This window comes from Zootoca vivipara, chromosome 16 (assembly GCF_963506605.1).
Source record: "Zootoca vivipara chromosome 16, rZooViv1.1, whole genome shotgun sequence".
NCBI lineage: Eukaryota > Metazoa > Chordata > Lepidosauria > Squamata > Lacertidae > Zootoca > Zootoca vivipara.
Window position 1 is genome coordinate 38,250,240 of NC_083291.1, and position 19,286 is coordinate 38,269,525.

General features: G+C 45.9%; 1 protein-coding gene across 1 annotated transcript; it reads right to left on the reverse strand.

Annotated features, from left to right (window-relative positions):
• Nucleotides 1-1,983: 1,983 nt before the first annotated feature.
• Nucleotides 1,984-18,467, reverse strand: GDI1 (GDP dissociation inhibitor 1). Its single transcript, XM_035140312.2, has 11 exons — nucleotides 17,883-18,467; nucleotides 13,651-13,758; nucleotides 12,113-12,212; nucleotides 11,099-11,233; nucleotides 8,593-8,791; nucleotides 8,106-8,237; nucleotides 7,338-7,437; nucleotides 6,294-6,465; nucleotides 5,598-5,742; nucleotides 4,622-4,676; nucleotides 1,984-4,464 (listed from the first exon to the last, which is right to left on the reverse strand). Exons 1-11 carry the CDS (start codon nucleotides 17,925-17,927, stop codon nucleotides 4,312-4,314), a joined length of 1,344 nt encoding a protein of 447 aa, XP_034996203.1. The 5' UTR covers nucleotides 17,928-18,467; the 3' UTR covers nucleotides 1,984-4,311.
• Between the last annotated feature and the right edge of the window lie 819 nt (nucleotides 18,468-19,286).

Genomic DNA, 19,286 nt, shown 5'->3' on the forward strand with positions numbered 1-19,286 from the left:
TCCAAAACATCTGGAGAGCCAACGCTGCCTATGCCTGCTTATGTGTTGTCTCTGGAGGACTCGGAGGGAAGGACAGCGCAAGCCTGTAAATACTGTACATCTACTCAGAAGTAAGCCCCATTGAACTCAGTGAGGCTTACTCTCAGATGTATAAGATCGTAGCCTATATAGCAGGCATGTCCAAAGTCCGTTTTGGGGGTCTAATCCGACCCTCCGGTTGGTTTATTTCCTAGGGTAAAATCATAAATAAACCCTCAACAACTTCAATCCTTTAAAAAGGTCAACCACTTTGGTTGCCCCTTTGGTCAGCCCTCACGGCCCTTCACTTCCATCAAATCTGGCCCTTTTTGGAAAAAATTTGGACACCACTGCTATATAGTCCTATTTTGTCCTCCTTCCCCCACCCCACCCCCATCATGGTAGTAAACATGGCCCAAAGCATCATGGTTATTTGCTGATTAAATTGATTTCTCTCTCAATTGCCCTTTAATCATTTGAATTGGTTCTACAAGAGGCATTTTTGGATCACTTGTTTTAGAAAATCACTGGTCCAGCTGGCTAAGGATGAGAGAAGTTGTAGCCCTACAACAGCTGGAACATCCTCCCTCCCCAAGGTTGGGAAAGGCTGGTTTAGGCAGTCAGCCTGCAGAAAGCCGTTTTCTTTTTTTGGTTTGCAGGGGGAAATACAGCATCCCCCTCTCCTTGCATCTAGCTGCAGTTGTTTTATGCCCTTCAAAGTTGTCACACTATCTGTTAATCGGTTTTCTTACAAAGATGGAAATGACTAATATGAAAATCAATGAAAATCAACAATAAAAACACAACCTGGGACAAGTTTTTTTGGGGTGTGGGGGAAGGCAACACGATGCTTCCTGTTCTTCCAGAGTTCTACAGGAAAGAAGACTTGCAAATCCTGTGCCCTCAAAACTTATTACATGGTGTAGAAATTAAACAAGTTAAATCTTTCCCTGCGCATCTCAGGTCTGTTGAATTTTTGTCTTTTAAAGGTACAGACATCCCAACAGAAAAAGGATTTGAACCATGGCTGTGTTATCTTGCCTTCATAAAAAAAACCAAAAAATAGAAAGTACTTTTCAGAGTACTGCAATGAAAGGAAAACTTCAACCTTCTCTGTACCTGGAAACTATACCCTTCAGAGACGTACAATTTCCAGCACTCTTAAACGTCTCATGATTCTTTCAGGGAAGCCATGTGCTTTAAATGTATGGTGCAGGTGTGACCAGTTTTATTTAAATGTTCTGATTGCATTTACAGTGATTCCTGCGTACTTCTATGACACCTGCCCAGATGTGGAGAATTCTGCAATTGGCAGCTGGGAGTAAGACCTGTGTGGATATCCTTTTTAAAAGATCCTGGTTTGAAACCTCTTCTGTTTAGAATTTCCCACCTTTCTAAATATTGTAAACCATATTTTCATTCTACTTGAGTTGGCTTTGCAGCTCAACAAGAAATAAGCGGCGCCCTCTAAATTCTTCAATATGCAAATTTCACAGTATCTGCCCAAGAGGTTTATCCATATATGAACTGGCCCAGACCCTGCAATCATCATCTGAAGCTCTTCTTCATGTGCCTGTCCATAAGAGTCAATTAGTGATTTATTCTAGAGCCTTTTAATGATTATTGCTCTAGTTTGGCAGAAGCACTGTGCTAGAGGGAGAATAAAAGCCAGCACTCTTATTGTAAAGAGACGCTCCCCGAGGGCAGAACTGCAGAGAAGGCCTAAGAACTCTTCACCAATTCTCCCCTGCAAGTAGGGTTGCCAGACTCAGTAGACAACAGGACTTCTGTGCCTTTAATTGCCCTGCTCTCTTTTGAGTCTGGAAACCTTAAAGAGAAACCAGCAGACCCTTTGCTTGGAAATTAAACAAAGGGTCTGCTGGTTTCTCTTTAAGGTTTCCAGACTCAAACGAGAGCAGGGCAATTAAAGGCACAGAAGTCCTGTCCTCTATTGAGTATGGCAACCCTCCCTGCAAGTACTGCTCCTGCCCCCATATTATCTTGGCAAACAGGGTTTCTGCTCCAAGAGGAAAGGGTCATAAACTAACTGGGCCAAAAGGTCTTAGCCCAAGGTAGATGAGAGAGAAATGCATGACGTCCAAATATGTGCCACACTTCTAGATACATATTAAGGGTAGTATTTTGCTAAACCCTGCACTTATCTGCTTTCAGATCTTGGTGACACACAGGGAGACTGGGGGAAATTTGAATAATCTGATCAATTCCAACAGCTGGCTTCCTAAAACAGCAATTCTTCATTTCCTTGCTTAACTCTAAATTCTTGGAAAAAAAGACGCTGAGCAGTAGAAAAAAGGCAGATGAGATGAAAGTTTGTAACCAGAGTTAAGCTGTGCAGGTTAAAACAAATTTCAAGTTTCATGGTTCACATGGCGCTGGGCTCTACATTGGAATTCCTTTCCAAAAAGATTAAGCCACAAAGGCCAGGCTGTGGGGCTTCTCCAACATTCTCATTATGCCATGTCTCACATGAGATTTTTCATCCGTCTCCTGAGTTTAACATGGTCCTTCTCTACAAAAGCCTCCCTTCTCTACTTAGGAGACTGACTAAACGTGACCTCCCCTCCCCTCCCCCTCTCATTCCCATGGTGGTGGTACCAGACAAGAGCCAGAGCTAGACTAAGTGAATTTATTACTTTGAGACAATTGAGCAGCTGTGGGGTGGAGGGAGGTGACCCCTCATATCCCCCTAGAGTTACAGACAGATTGTTAACCATAAAGCCAGCTTTGGCAGGAAGGAAGCCTCTGACACAAAACAGACCCCAGGCCTTTTTGCTCATGCCAGGGCCTAACCGCCCCCATCCAAACCTCGTTAATTATCAAGTGTGTCAACAAAAGTTAGACCTGCTTCATTAATAAGTTACAATAAGTTACAGCAGGTGGCAGCAAGTGGAAGGGGACAGAACCACCACCCTGTCCCTATGTCCAGCACACGAGAGACACATACACACACACACACACACGCACACACACACAAATCTTCCCCCACTTTAGGCTAAAGTAACTAAGAGGGAATTGAGGGGACAAAATGGACACAAGACAAACAAAGAGGCTGTGAGAACCTGAAGTGGCAAGGTGGGGGAGGGAAGGGACTGGCCAGAGGGACAGCATGTGTGGAAAGAGGCGGTTCAGAGGGGCCCTTCATGTCCCCCCCTCATCCTGTAGTGCTAGTCATTCCAGCCTCTTCTCAGCATACAGAAATGAAGATTCACACCATGATCATGATAAACATGGAAAGGAAGGAGGGCTGGTTATATGTAAGTGAGGGGAAGAATGTCTGTCACAAGTGAAGCAAGCAAGCCAATTCACTGGGATCAGAACTGGAAAAAAAGGGGGGGAATTGTGAGGCACAGAAAATAACATGGTTGCTGAGAGTAGAGAGGAGGGCAAAGTGGAAGAGATGAGGAATGTTTGAGATTAGCAGCAGGAACAAAGGCCAAAATGCATGCTCCATGCAATCACATGCCTTTAAACCCCTGGTGTCTGCTTCTTCTAGGAACAGATTTGTGATGGGGCAACTTGAAGTGGAAAAGTGATTAGTGTGCTTACTTCTGCCCGCTTTCAGATGTGTGTTTATCCTTACAAACATGCAGAGGGAAGGAGCTGCAGCAGAAGAGAGTGCCAAATCACCCCTGCCCAAGCCTGCATTTTCCTAGAAGTTGGTAGCCAGCAGAGGTTAAATGCATGCAATTGAATATAATACAAATCCCTGTTCTATAAGAGAATGGGTCCCCAAAGAATTTCAGTTGCACCAACTCTGATGCAACCTCAGTTGTTGGGGGAGGGGCGGAGGGGGTCTTTCTCTTGTGAGCAGAAAGATATGGAGATGGAGTGGAAAAATAAACTAGGAATGTCTTCTTGGTCACAATTAGGAGAAATCAATTACAGTGGTACCTCTACTTACAAATAACTCTACTTACAGATTTTTCTACTTACAAATGGCTCCGTCCACCATCTTGGATGCGGTTTAGATAGGATTTTTTCTACTTATGAATTTTTAGATAGGGTTGCTTCAACTTACGAATTTTTTCTCCCAATGCATTCCTATGGGATTCGACTTACAAATTTTTTCGACTTACAAATGTCTGTTCAGAACGCATTAAATTCGTAAGTAGAGGTACCACTGTATAGCTGAATGAATATCTGGAAGAGCCAGTCTCAGATGAGGTGTGGGGTAAAGCCAGTCCCTAATGGGAGTATGGTCCCTTGCATGGGGAAAACTCAGGGGGAGGAAGGATGGGGATGGGGGGGGGGAGAGAAAGAGAAGGGGAGTAGTCACTGCTCATCCTCGCCGAAGACATCATTCTGGCGCCGTTTCATGCTCTCAAAGTCAAAGGGAGCCCCTGCCATGCGCCGGTAAATGTCTTTGATGTCATCGCATGTTGTCTCAAAGTGGGTGGTGGCATCATACGACCGTGAGCAGAATACCTGCAGGGGAAACAGGCAAGAAAAACCACAGCTGCATGAGATGGGCAATGGAAGCTAAAAAAGCCAGGATCTTCTTTAAAGCCAGCTATGGACCATGCAATAATGCTCTCCCTTCTCTAAAACACTTCAGAACACCAAATACATTGCAGAATCTCACCTGACTTTCAGTTCCATCATCGGTAGGCTCATATATGTCACTGATAGCCACAAACCTATTAAAAAGGAAATATGCTTATGAAAGTCTTACGGGTTTGAAATATGAGACAGTCTTCACTCCCCACACACTGCTTTTGCCATTTCTGGTCAAACAGGCTTTGAAAGTTTTTGAAAAAATAGAGAGTAACCTGCAAACTCTGTTTATCACAGGCAAAAATGAGATTCACACATATACCAGCAGCGATCCCTCTTTCAAAGCCATTTCTCTGTTCCTTGCTACTGAGTTGCTGACTCAACCCTGCAGCCTGAAGAGCCATGGAGGGCCTAGCTAGCCCAAAGTCTTTGTTTCCACAGCATCCTTCAGCAGGCATTCTATTAATTTATCTGAGCTTTTATCAGATCCAGCATAAACCTGTTTTAAACTTTCTATGTAATCTTACATCTCCCTGCCCCTTGTTTCCTTCCATCTCATTATAGCCTCATTTATTTTTCTTTTGTTAAACTGTTTTCTTATTCTATTCAGAGGCCTGGTGTCTTGATTGTGCCACTTCAGATTGCAAGTAGGGCTTGCATGAGGGAACATGCCCACTCATAGAAAACTAGCATGTTAGGGAGTGACTAGGCTAGAATCTTCCTGCCATCATTTTTAAAAATCTGGAACAGCAGTCACTCACTCACAGTCCAGATATTAGTGATTGCTGCATCTCTTGTCCTTGGATGTTCCTTCTTTACCCTATGTGGAAAATCTCCTAGAAATTACCATCTTTAGCTACCTTGAATGAAATGCAGCTGTTCCCAAGTATTTGAAGGCCCTTGTTATGTGTGTCCCCATTCCCTATCCTTTTATATTGTGAACTGTAGGCAGGAAGTTCTGTGTCCTAAAGCAGAAATTTTGTCCTACGGCAATCATCATCATAATCATAACCATAATCCTAGAGACTAATTCTATTCCCCGTGTTTTCCCCTGGCCCACTCACTTTTGATCAACAGGCTCAAGAATGTCGAGGGCTGGCTGCACTTCATTCTCAGGAGAGTCCGTCTCCACAGTAGTGCTGACAATTGCAATGTACTTGCCCTGCGCAGCCACATTGTGGGCAGAGGAGATCAGGCAGACATAGATATCTGGGTAGGGATGCAAAGGAAAGGGTCACAAGCCTGATGGAAAATAGCTCAAGCTAAGCAGCCCCCCACCCCAACACATACACCGTACCAACGTTATCTTATACTGGATGCCAGAGGATAAGAGTATGTGTTTTCATAACAAAGGAAAGGATCGTAGCTCAGTGGCTGTAAAGTCCCCTGCCTGAAACCCTGGAGAGTTAGCAGTAGTCATTGCTTAAATCCCGGGCCCACCATGAAGTTCGCTTGGGCCATCCTAGTCCACAGAATTGTTACAAGATACGGAACTGGGTGAAAAATGCAAGCATTATAATGCTCTTGGTACACTTCATATTGGGGATAGGGAGTCTGTGGCCCTCATGTTGCTGGACTCCCCACTCCCATCAATCCCAACTATCATGGCCAATGGTCAGGGTTGATGGGCCACTGGTCCTGAAGAGCCACTGGTCCCCTGTCCCAGCTATATATGATACTGTGGAAGAAGCCCCCAAACATTAAATCCTGCCTCCCCTTCCCCCAACTCTACCCACAGCTCCACATCCACCTGTACTCACCAGATTTGCGCCCCACTTGGTTCTGGGGGATTATGATTTGACAGGAGTTGGAGTCATTGGTGCCACGGATAGGGTGGCTCAGGATGCAGATGACACGCACCACCTTCCCTGCTGGGCGCACCCGATCTGGCACATAGCTGGGGTCGCAGATCAACTGCTTGCAGCGTGCCACCTGGAGTGGGGGAGTAAACATTATGTAGAGGGACACTGGCAGAGCCCAAGACTCCATGCAGTTATAGGTTCGAAAGGCCCAAGTGTATAACTAAGAAGCTTGGCAGAAAGATGGTATATAAATTCCAAAAAATAAATAAAACAGAACAAAATGCTCCCTCCCCAAATTATGCTCCCGAAATGAAAGTGGGTGGGGAACTTGAGAAGCCAGAACTGGATTTTTGTATGAAATGACTTTAAGATCAATTCTGATGCTGAAAATAAATTCCAAGGTGCTCAGAGGCATCTTGTTCTATTCTACACTCTCCTCTGAGGCACTATTTTGCACTGCTAGCTCTGTTTGGTGGACCTCTGGGATTCCAGTAATCTTCCAGAAGCCTTATGTTTTTCCATCTCTGCCCTTGCCCATATCGCTTGTCCTGGTTCGAGCTGGCAAAGTATCCAACAGAAGTGCCATGCGGCACAAGTGCTTGCTAGGTTGTGCTGCCTTAAGACTGCATTGGGAGGAATCACCTGTTTGAATTTGTCCCCATATCAAAAGCAACCAGCCAAAGATAAGGCTACACTAGGTTTACCTCACAAGCCACAAGCTCAGGCAGGAGAAAGGATGATTCCCCATTCCAATTGCTGCCAATCCACATGGACTAACAGAATCAGCTTGCGGGCAGAGAAGTGGGGGGGGGGAGTGGACCCTGGATGCAGATGAACAATGGTAACTCAAGCCTCTTGAAACAGGTAGTACCTCTTTAAAAACCAGGTACTTCACTTACGGAACAGTCTTCCGAGCACCATTGCTCCCAGGATGTAACTTGAGACATCCCCTTACCAGCCTTTCTACCACAGAGGGGTGAAAGGTCAGCTTCCCATTCTCACCTCGCCTTCAGATTTGACCCCGATGACCTTGCCACCTTCCATGACAATCTCATCCACTGGCTTGTTGAGCATGTAGGTGCCACCATAGATGGCGCTGAGCCTGAGGACATGAGACGGGTGGGTGGTGAAGGGCACTGACCAAAACAGACCACTCCCTCCTCAACCCCAACACACACCTCATGCAGTTCAGCTACAAGGGCAGAACTACTTTGCCAAAATATCTAAGCAATCCTTTTCCCATTACTTTCATCCCTCTGTTAATTAACAAGACAAACAAATTGCTTGTTTTCTGTGACTATGATCAAACATAATTGAGTTTCTTTAAAATCTTTAGATTTTTAAAGTATTACCCAGTGCCTTATGCTTATGAAAGCATGCAGATGGGATCTATGAAAAAGCGATCAAGGGGTTCAAGTTTCTGTGCTCCTCACATGCATTTGTTTCTCCCTTGGAGTAACATTCATGTTTCCTTGTACAGAATGTAAATGTGTCCATCACCCCAGAAAACTAGAGAACTCTGCAAAATCTTAGGTACCAAGTTCAGAATAAAGCATATACATTAATGCAGATTTTGCATATAACCTATTTGAACAGCTCACATGTAAAAGCTCAGAGTCTCAATATCTTGGAACAGAACTGGGGGTGGGTGGGGTGGAAATAGTAACCGTGACTGGACTCCATGCCATTTCTTTCTACTGGTCTAAGGATGAGAAGTGGATCCGAGGCAGCAGTTGCTCCATGTATTTGGTGCCCTAGGAGATAGCATACCTGGCAAAGCCCTGGGGTAGTTCACCCAGACCATAAAGTGGGTAGAGATAGGGACTCTTCCCATAGCGGGCCAGGGATTCACTGTACAGTTTGATGCGATTGATGGTCTCCAAGCAGGGCTGGTCCAAGTAGCTGTGAAAAGAGAAAACAGCCTCAGTCCCACCAAGAAGGAAAAACAGGCAGCAGAGGACAAGAGAACTGGAAGTTTCCTAAGGGAAAGATCAGTGCTGTTTTGTGGGCCTGAAGGAGCCAATGGCCAATTCCCCTTTTTTGCAGGGGAGGGGGGAGTCCATAATTTTTCATAGGAGTTTTCCTTGGGCATCTCCCCCTGCCCACCCTATTTCTAACAAGTCAATGTTAGACACCAGGTCACTCTCAGCTGACAAGAAGCTACTAAAATAACCACAGGATGTGGCACAGCTACATAGCCAGGGGGCATGGGGAAAGCTGTGCTCCCTGTTAGGAGGGTTTAGGATCAGCTACTCACTCATCGGTGCGGTAGAGCGCCAGCGCATGGCCTGTGAAGTCAATGACATCCTGGCCCAGGTCAAAACGTCGATACACCTCGCGCATTGTGGTGGCGTGAGGATCCACCCCTTCCAATGTCTTCGAGTCATTCTCATCAAAGTTTGCCACAAACACCAGGAACTTACGGAAGCGCCGCTTCTCAAACATGCCCATGAGATCTAAAGGAGGAAGATGGCTTGGAATAGAGACGGCACACTGGAGAGTCGCATTGAATTACCAGGGCCCTGGCTCAATGGGAGAGCATGTTTTGCATTAGGAAGGCACCAAGTTGAATCCCAGGCATCTCCAGCTAAAAGGATCTCAGGTGCCAGGGTGCCACCAACAGAGTACAAGTTCAACATCTTCAAGGGAGGAGAGAGGGAGAGGGTGCTTCCAAACTTGGAGAAGAGTGGTGTAAAGGTTGGCATCAAGACACTCCCTGGACTCCAAAATTTTAGGTAACACTTAGAATGAATAAAGTGTGGCAAAAATGTTCCAATTTAGGGCAAGCAATCCCATCTTGTAAACTGCATGGCAATAAATAATGTGGGTCAAATAATCAAAAGGCACCTGTGAGCCCAAGTCTTCACCCACAGAGAAGGCTGCCCAAGAGAAATGCTCCTGACTTTGCTGCTCTGATTTTGTACCCTTCCTTCCTCTCAGCCTTTTCTGGGGGTGGGTGTCCTGCTGTGTCTCTACACTGGGCGTGATTTAGATCAGTCAGTCTCTCCTGATGTGGTGATGCAGCAGAATTACCTGCCTCTCAAAGGATGCACGTCCATAGCAGTGACTCACAGACACACAAGGCACAGGCTCCTCCAAGAGTAGGCCCTTCTCAAAGAGCAGTTTTTCAGGTGCAAAGACTGAACTATGCCTCCAACTTTAGTTTTTTTTGGGGGGGTGGGGTGGGCTCAGTTATTAGAAGTTTTAAAAACTCTAGAATTATCTTGCCAATGTCATTATTATGGATTCCTTTAAATTATTTTATAGTCATTTAGCACCATAGGTGGAATTCAACACCGACTAAAGTATTCATTCGGTCAAGCACAAGCATTTTGGCTTGCTAGGTGGAATGATCCCTCCTCTTCTCCCCAAATATGCTGTTTGAAGGGTTCTCCCAGAGGAAGGAGAGCAGGGGAAGCCCTGGTGCGCAAGTGGAAGTCCTTCCACATACAGTAGTTTTTGCTTGTGGGACTCATTAGTTCAATCCTGCCCAAAATGCTTTGTCTGCTTCCTTGAGATTCCATTATCTATATATAGTGGTCCCTCGACTTACGAATTACTCGACATCCCATGTTTTTGACTTATGAACGGGACAAATGGCCGCACACTTACGAAATTTTCTACATCCGAACGGAAAGCATTGGCAGTTTTAAATGCGGTTTCCTCGACTTACGAATTTTTCCGAATATTTTTTTTTCCTATGGGGAACCACTTTTTGACTTACGAACTTTTCGACCTACAAATGTGCATTCGGAACAGATTAAGTTCGTAAGTCGAGGGACCACTGTACCAGTATATAAAAATGTAAAAAGGGCATGTGGGTATGTTTCCACTTTTTACCGAAACCGCTTGACCGACAGTGTTCAAATTTGCGCACAACGTCCCATGCTACTGTGAGAGGAAGCATATACCGTTTGCGTAGACAGATGTCACACCTGCGCAAAGTAAAACCCCAAAACCCCATGTTTCAGAACACACAACTCACCCAAAAGTGCATGCTGGGAAAAAGAAGCCAGAAGAGGTTGCAAAACAGCACCCTCTAGCGGCGGCTACGCTGGTACTGCAGCTAGAAAACATTCCCTCTCCACAGCAGCTCAGCTCGCCTTTACAGACTAGGCCGAATGGAGGTGGGGACTCGCCTGGGTGGGTGTTGGGGGAGGAGGGGATGGAATAGGTCATGGGTCGGGACAGGGTGGGGGAAATCACAGGGATGACCTGAGGGGGTGGAGGGGGGAGATGGGATACGTCATGGATTGGGACAGGGGGGGGGGGAACACAGGGATGAGCCACAGCAACGCGTGGCCGGGCCAGCTAGTCTACTATATATTTTGAAAAGTTGTTTGTCTGTTTGCTATGTGTTTAGGTATCTCTCATGTTATTGTAACTAAATTTTGCATGATGGTTCCTGAGATCAAGGAGCAGGTTCTTGTTCGTGTTTGAATACAACTGGATGCCATTTTTAATCAAGATGGTAGACTGAAGTTTTCAAAACTACACTGATCCTTAAATTTCTGAGCAGTATTGGCAGTGAGGCTGCTAGTTGCATTATAAAGCAGGAAATGTATTTTAAAATAAAATGCAGATAAGTATAGATATGAAGGTAGATGCAAACACTGAGGATCTGAGTTTGTTTGTTAATGTTTGTTTGTTTCATTGCATGTTACTTTTTTTGTACATCAGTAATATATATTTACCACAAAAGGAATACAAAGGTCCCTGTGAGCCAGACACAGTACAGTTTTGCAATAAATAGGCTCACTTACTGGATGCCAGAGCCTCTGTCTCGGTGGACGGCACTTTGTAGATCTTTCCTGCCTTGTAGACAAAGCTGCCTTCCACCACTTTGAAGTCTAGATAGCGTGTCACTTCCGTATACAGCAGCATTTTCACCAGTTGGCCTGCGTGGGGGAAGGAAAGCCTCATTTAGAGCCCTTCTACCTGCCACCATAGATAAGGGGAGTATTATATATTGAGCCAGGATGAAGATACATGAGACCTGCCACTTTCTTGACGGTAAAGAGGTTTGGGTCTGACCAGTGTTTTGACAGGCGAACTCCAAGAACCATTTGTATACCACCTTAGGTTCCATAATGAAAGAAATCCAGGATAGTAAAGTATCGGTAAAGTAAATAAAATGCACCTAGTACAAAGGTTCACAGTAAATGATAGGTGAATAAGAGGGGAAATGCTTGCCAGATAAATGTGTGTAGTGCATACAGGCAGAGCTGTGGGGTGTGAGTGACAGAGCTCCATCAACTGCAGAGGGCCACTTTTGGCTGCTTGTTCTTCAGTGCCCACCAATGATATGCAAAGTCCTGACCCACTTCAATGAGCCAAGACATCTCACGATACTATTATGTGGGCCTGTCCTGTGCCACTACAGATTGTCCTTCTAAAGAAGAGGGTGAAAGGTTGTTTTCTGCTGCTCCAGAGAAGCGGACACGGAGCAATGGATTCAAGGTACAAGAAAGAAAATTCCACCTAAACATTAGGAAGAACTTCCTGACAGTAAGAGCTGTTCGACAGTGGAATTTGCTGCCAAGGAGTGTGGTGGAGTCTCCTTCTTTGGAGGTCTTTAAGTGGAGGCTTGACAGCCATCTGTCAGGAATGCTTTGATGGTGTTTCCTGCTTGGCAGGGGGTTGGACTGGATGGCCCTTGTGGTCTCTTCCAACTCTATGATTCTGAGATTCTAAAGTGATTCTTCAAGCTCATCTCACCCCATTTTGAGTAAATTCTCTGGCAAATAGACCAAGAGACAACAAGGGCATGGACTTACCATTGGCCATGAGGAATTTGGGGATAAGGTCAACATTCCAGTCCCGGCCACGCCCCATAGATTCAGGGGGACCATCACCAATCTCAAAGCGCTTGTAGAGCTGGTAGTTGAGGAAAAACAGTACATCACACAAACTCATTCAGACAGGGCACTTCAATTAGAATATACATATTAGCCTAATACAAATGTATCAGTGCAACCAAAATGCAGGAGGGGAATCTATCGCAGCTGTATCAGCCAGAGAAGCGTCAATTCAAAAAGGAGACCAGGATACTGCAGGAAGCAGCCCATCACCCCAAACCACTTCTCCTATCTTCCAGTCTCCCTAGTGCAAGTTATCTATGAAATACTAGAACTAGCATGCAAACATTTACTTTGCCTTTTCACACAGCTGAAAGGTATATGGCCAGAAGGATTCTGGGAAGTGAAAAGATGCCATATAGAATAACAATGTTACTACATATTTATATCACACTTTTCCTGAGCATTTTTCAGGGTGGATTTGATTTAAATCAAATTCATTTAATCGCAATTTAAGTAATAATTTAAATCACTAGTCAGTAAGACTTGATTTAAATAATTTTTTTAACAGAAAGACTCATTCTTGCTGGTACAATCTTAATATTTACAACCAGATGAAGGTTTCATTTTTGGAATAATAAATTTTCAGAGTAGTTTTTACAGTTATATAAAAATTACTGATTTGGTTATACTATTAGAAATACATTGACAGATACCCGTATATTCCGGCGTATAAGACGACTGGGCGTATAAGACAACCCCCAACTTTTCCAGTTAAAATATAGTTTGGGATATATTCGCCGTATAATAAATATGACCCGGCGTATAAGACCTCTGACTTTTGAGAAGATTTTCCTGGGTTGTACTTATGAAATTATGGTGAGGTTTAATAAGTTAACTGTTTATATTTGGACAACTTTTCTCCTGTACTTTATTGGAAGGAGAAAAATAATCATTTCCTTAATAACATTTTATTTAACTAAAACAATAACATTATAGCATATGTATCCATGTTTGTTAACTAATGTGGTTAAACAATTTTATTTTATTTTTTAAAAAACCCTTAGACTGAGTTTTAGCACACATGAAAAACTTAAAACAAATCCTTATTTCCTGATGAATAGCCTTTGGACTATAATGTAACTTAAATAGAAAACTATCGTTAGAAAGATTTTTCCTCCAAAAGCATTTTATTTTAAAAATCTTAAATAAAAAAGAAAATCTGATTTAAATCAAAAAAAATCTGCTTTTTTAAAAATCATTTATTTTTATCCACCCTGACATTGTTCAAAGCGCTTTGCATACATTATCACAGAATGGGTGAATTACACCCTTTTCACAGGTAGGGGAGTGGGATCAACAGGGAATGCCTTGGCTCAAGCCAACTACCGGTATTGAGTTCAGGACTGAGGAGAGATTTTAAATGGGAGATTTCCCACCTTAGCCATCAGAGCACACTTTCTCTTAGATCTACTCCAACAAAGGTATAAACATGCCCTATGTTCCTGGTTCCTTACCTCTTCCAGGGGGGTGATTGATGAGCTCTCGCCCCCGTAGTAGGGATTCCGGTCCATGTGCAGGACCTTCTTGCCGTTCACAGACATGATGCCAGAAAGGATACATTCCTAGGACAAAAGGTGAGCAGGGTTATGGATGCCCTACAACATGATTAGTTCAAAGTATGTCCCCACAGCATGGTGGGTTTCACAGGGCAGGGTTGGGGAACCTGTGGCTCTCCCAATGCTGTTGCACTCCAACTCTCAACAGCTGTAGCCAGCGCGGCCAATTGTCCCAACCATACCCGGACCAACAAGAACAAGCAACCAGATTTTAATTCTTTATTGGTGAAGCAGTAGGTTACATCAGCAAGAGATATCCAGGAGCACTCCCTGCTAACTCGATGTCTAGGCAACCTACAACTGCAGACCTATGCTCTGTCTCAGATAGATAGCTCTTTCTTGAGTGGGGAGACAACGGAGGGGGGATTCCCGGGGATTTTGAAGCCGTGACCCCCTCTGGGAGCTTTGCAGGCTCTCTAGGCTCCAGGACCTCATTTGGCTGCCTCCTGCTCCTTTCCTCCTTGCTCTGGCTGCCCACTTGCCCGGTCTCCTTCTCCTGAGCCCCTTCTTTCTCTTCTGCTGGCAGCTGCCTCACAGGGGCTACAAAACCCCACAACCCACTAGTCCCTTCCCCTGGATCCTCCTCCTCCCACTCTGTCTCGCCTGCCTCCACATTCCCCCACTCCTACCCATCCCTGCCACCAATGTTCAGGGATACTGGGAGATGTTGTCCCAGAACACCAGGAGGACCACAGATTTCTCCACCCGTTTTACATATAGTCCTGGCGGATCAAAATCAACACAAAAAGCAGGTTAAGAAGTACACACGTGTATGTGAAGAAGGGGAATAAGCCTGAGGCTGTTATTTCCCCATGCCATGTCACTGCGTGCTCCAAACCAGTATACAGGGGTGCTCAATTACAAACAGTGGAGCTGGCACCAGGCAGAAACTGGTCTCAAGGAAGTTTGGGGAAATGACAAGGGTTTCTGCACAAACAGAATCCACAGCAAGACTTGTACTGGGATTTTAGGGGTAGACAGCTACGGTGAAACTTACAAGGACCTAGGAGCCAAGGCTAAGGTCTGTAGAATGCTCTTGTTGGTTTCACCTCACCAGCTTACAGCTATAATAAATACTCAAGGCAAAGTCTAAAGTCTAGCTGCTGTTGGGTGGGTAGATTTATGGATGGGAGAGAGAGAGAGAAAAGGAAGCTCAAAAGGGAGATTATCTACTCTCCCTGGCTGGATCCCACCGCGGTAACACATGGATACCTGAAATCACCAACTCCTTTGGGAAGCACATATGTAGCAACATGCAAATTCCCATATAATCCACCCCACACACATAATTTCAACCAATTAAAGTTATTTGTTTTCAGTTTTCAGAGTGGCAGGGTATTCGGCCACAAGAAGATGGCAATCATGCTGTTCCTGCAATGCAGGTGGTAGCCAACCTGTGCCCTAATTTCATGCAGCAACTTGTCCCTCCCCCAGCAGCCTACTGGAAGGGAGAGGGGAGAGAAAGAGAGAGGGGTGGGGGGCAGCAGAGAGAGAAACACTGTGCTGCAAGCATAAGGCTTATTATTTCAGCTCTGTGAAAGTTCCCAAAGCAATTGCATAATGTATTATTAGTGATGTCACAAGCACTATTCAATAGGCTCCTGGGACATTCATGCAACTCCATTCCACAGTCATCTCTACTAGCTGTAGAAGGAATTACATTTCATTATAAGAATGAAATTGCTCTTTGAGTGCAAGGGAAACAGTGGATGATCCCTAAAACAGAAATGCTTCCATAAGTAGGATATCTGGATACCACTCCACAGATGAATACTAACTGCATGTTTGCTGTATTGTGAACTGTTCATTTGAAAAGGTGCATCTATACTACAGACTTAAAACTGGCTGAATAGTTATTCCCTCCCCTTCAGGAAACCATGGTTCTACCAGGAGGACTAGAGACTAAAAGAGAATACTTTAGGAACACTCTCACTTAAGCTACAGCTCCATGGCAGTTAAAATATGTTTGTGTGAATTTGCTGTTAATGCATTACAAGTGGTGAAAGAGAGCTGCTTGCTTGCTTGCTACAAGAGGATGAACAGCTTCTCATGGGATATCAGTTCAGATTCATCTAAGGACAAGCCTGGTTTGTAAGGCTAAGGTTGGGAGGAGGAATGGAAAACATTTTTCTCCTTAACAGATTCTGTCTTAATTGTTGCTCCATAACACAAGATAGGCTGGTTCCATTGTGAAGGGTCAGAGTTCAATGGAAGAGCATGTCTTTTGCATACAAGAGGTTCCGGATTCAATCCCTGGTGTCTCTACTTAAGAGCTAGAAACTAGAACTAGACAATTAGTGAGCTAGACAATCCAATGGTCAGACCCATTACAGGGCTGTTTTCTATGTTCCAGAAACATGGGAAATTCAGTTTAGCCCCCTACCAGATAGGGCTGCATGCAGAAGATTGAGAAAAAGCTGTGTGTGTGATGAATCAGAAAACATCATCCTTCTAAATTATAATTTCAGGGGGGAATGGAGCATGAACAGGGCAGAGTAGACAGTGCTCTCCACACTAAGGCCAGGAAATCACAAGAAAAAGAAGGGAGGGAGCTTGGGAGGATGCCAAGCTGAGAGCTGCATCCCTTTGATGTTCATGGGAAGAGGAGAGATAGAACAGAAATTAAGTTCTGCAAAGCGCAATTAATCTGTAGAAAAACATACCAATTACACAAAAAAGAGGCATCAATCCACTTGTTGAGGGCAAGAAGAGGTGCCTACATTGCTTTCCAGAACAGGAAATCCCATATTGCAGTAATGTGTAAAGAGGGACAAGTCAGTACTGGGGCGGTGATGGTTAACATTCCCGTCAGGAGTAGGAGCATGGAGAAAGTTTTTTAAAACTCTGGGAAGAGAGAGCCGTTTATTCAGTTCTACTGAAAACCATAGATAGCCCAAAGCCAAGCTGATACAGTAAGAAGACACAGAGCTGCTAAGGAGGCTTGAAAGAAAAAAGACCAGGAAAAAAAACCCCTTAACATCATGGAGACTGCAAGAGTCAAACAGTATGTGCTTCCTAGACTGCAAGGAATTGCAAGGGGAGATGCAGACTAACCACCTAAGAAAAGAAGGAGCAGCATTTACTTTAGTGGAGCAGGTTTCTTTTTTTATAAATATGCTTAAAAGTTCAGAATGGGGAAAACACTGGCATGGGGCTGCATTAATAAGAAAAACCAGGAAACTGCATACAGTAGATGCAAGGTTTATCTCTGCACTTCGACCACCTCTGCAGTAGGTGCAGGGGCGCTCAGGACCAGGCGTAGAACACCCTGCGCTTCAGACCCTTCAACCTTGGGTGCTGAAGGGGCAGTCGGTTCACTGGGACTGCAGGATTTGGAAGTACAGTTAAAGGGATGCACTGGAAGAGCTTGAAGGGATGCTGCTGAAGGGATGAGGGGGGCATAAGGAGCATGGGAACTGCAGCAGCGCCCCTTCCTCCCCCTATTGAGATGTAAAAGAGGACAGGGTTGCTAACAGACCAGAAAACACACACAACTGGCCTGCCCCTTGAACACCCTGTAGCTCGATCTCCACAAGTCGCAATGAATAGTTTTCCTGCATTGTCACAAGGCACTGCTAGATGCACAGCAGCCAAAGCCAGCTGAGGGCTTTGCAACCCCCGAATGAAGGAAGGCCGCTGGGTGGGATAAAGGGCCGGGCAAGGGTGCGAGCAAATGGGCGCCCATCGCTTTCACCCGTTCAGAGGGCGGCTGATGGCGTCGCGTTGCATCAGAAGAGTTGAAAGCGGGGGCTAAAACGCGCCTGCCGTCCAAGGCGGAGGGGGTGCCGGGGAAAACGGAGCGGTGCAAAGAAGCCCGAGGCGGACGCAGCTCTGGGAGCAGCAGCTGCTAATTTGGGGGACAGGTGCAATATTATGTGCAGAGGGGGTCGACTGCTGCTGCTTCTGGAGCTGCGTTGCTGCAACGAGAAAGGCCTCGTGGGCTGCGGGGAATTGCAAACCCCGCCCGGACATGGCAGGGATGCTGCTGCTGCTGCTGATGGAGAGGGATGCAGGAGGCTGCAGCGGGAGAGCACGGGATGCAAGAGCAGCAAGGCGAACGCGGCTGATGCTGAGCGACGGCGGGGCGGGAAGGATTGCAAAGCCGGGGGGCGGGCGGGGTGGACACTCACGGTCAGGCCGGTGCCCAGCACGATCACGTCGTAGGCCTCGTCCATGGTGCCGGGTGCGGAGCCGCCGCCGCCGCCCCCCCAGCCCCGAGCGGAGCCAAGATGGGGCCGCAGCACTGGCAGCCCGGAGAAGGATCCCTCCGTCGCAAACGAGTCCCGGTAGAGGGATCAGTCAGCCACCGGGAACCGCCCCGCCGAGGTCATTCTCCAAAAGCTCTATGTCGTGAACAAGGGGTGGGCGGGAGGGAGAGGAAGAGGAGTTGAGAGGCGTTAGCCTCTCTCCTTTCTCAGCCTCCTCTCTGCCCAGATGGTGCTTCCGCGAGAGAGGATGCACACAACAAAACAAGTTCCGGCTCTGCTGCTGCTCTTTCTATTTCTGTCATTGCAGGTGGGGGGGGGGGAGAGCAAGGAAGAAGCTCGCAAACCCAGAGGACCCCCCCCAATCTCTCGTCCCCATGGCAACCGTGACAGCACCATTGGCTTCTTGCGTCCGCCTCAGATAAACAAAACCCGTATTGCTGAGAGGAAAACTCCCTCAGTCCGCCCAGTTAGTGGAGAGTTTGTCAGTCGCGGCGTGAAAAGTCATCCTCCTCGCCCCCCCCCCCCGCCCTGAAACAACCCCAAATGAAGGAAATCCCTTCGAAACTTATTCTCGGGTCTTGGAGGAGTTACTCCCGCTAAGGCAAATAGTTCTGTTCCTAATGAAACCCTCTTTGTCAGGGTGGGCACCCATTGCTGAGGGGGATGAAGGTGCCAACTTGAATAAAATGGGGGGCAGGTAGGCCCCGCCCAGTCGATCGCATGACGCAATGCACGCACACTATTTGAATGGCAATGCCCATCAACTTGGGAAGGGATAAAAGGCCCCCTCAAATATTTTCTTGGGGGGGCCGGGGGTCGACGATCCCTGCACCCTAGGAGTTGACTCCTATGCGTCGAAGTGTTGCGTGCTATTTCAGTGTCTTATCGCTGCTATCCCTTATGATTAGGTCTGGGTCTGCGAGGGGAAAATCCTGTCGTTAAAACGGGCCCAGCTGCTCTACTTCCCTCGCTTTGCAGGCTCGCTAACAGCCCCCACCCCACACCATGAGGTGTGCAATGGAGAATAGAGATCTTGTTACTTTTCCACGGTATTGTTAACAAAAGGAATTTAGGGCAGCGTAATTAGCATTGTCTCACAGCTTTGCAAGTGAGGAAAGTTATATTGTCATAATTCTTCCGTCCGAATCAACACAAACAGAAAGGGACAACAGCCCCCATTCTTCTTGGCATTCAATCATGTTCCTAGCAAAGTCCACCTTCAAATAAGCATCCTGGGGGCTCCAGCCAACAGAGGCTATCACACAGGTATTAGATAAGTGGACCTTCCTTGTAGCTCACCATGCAGTTTATTATTCTGTGGAATCT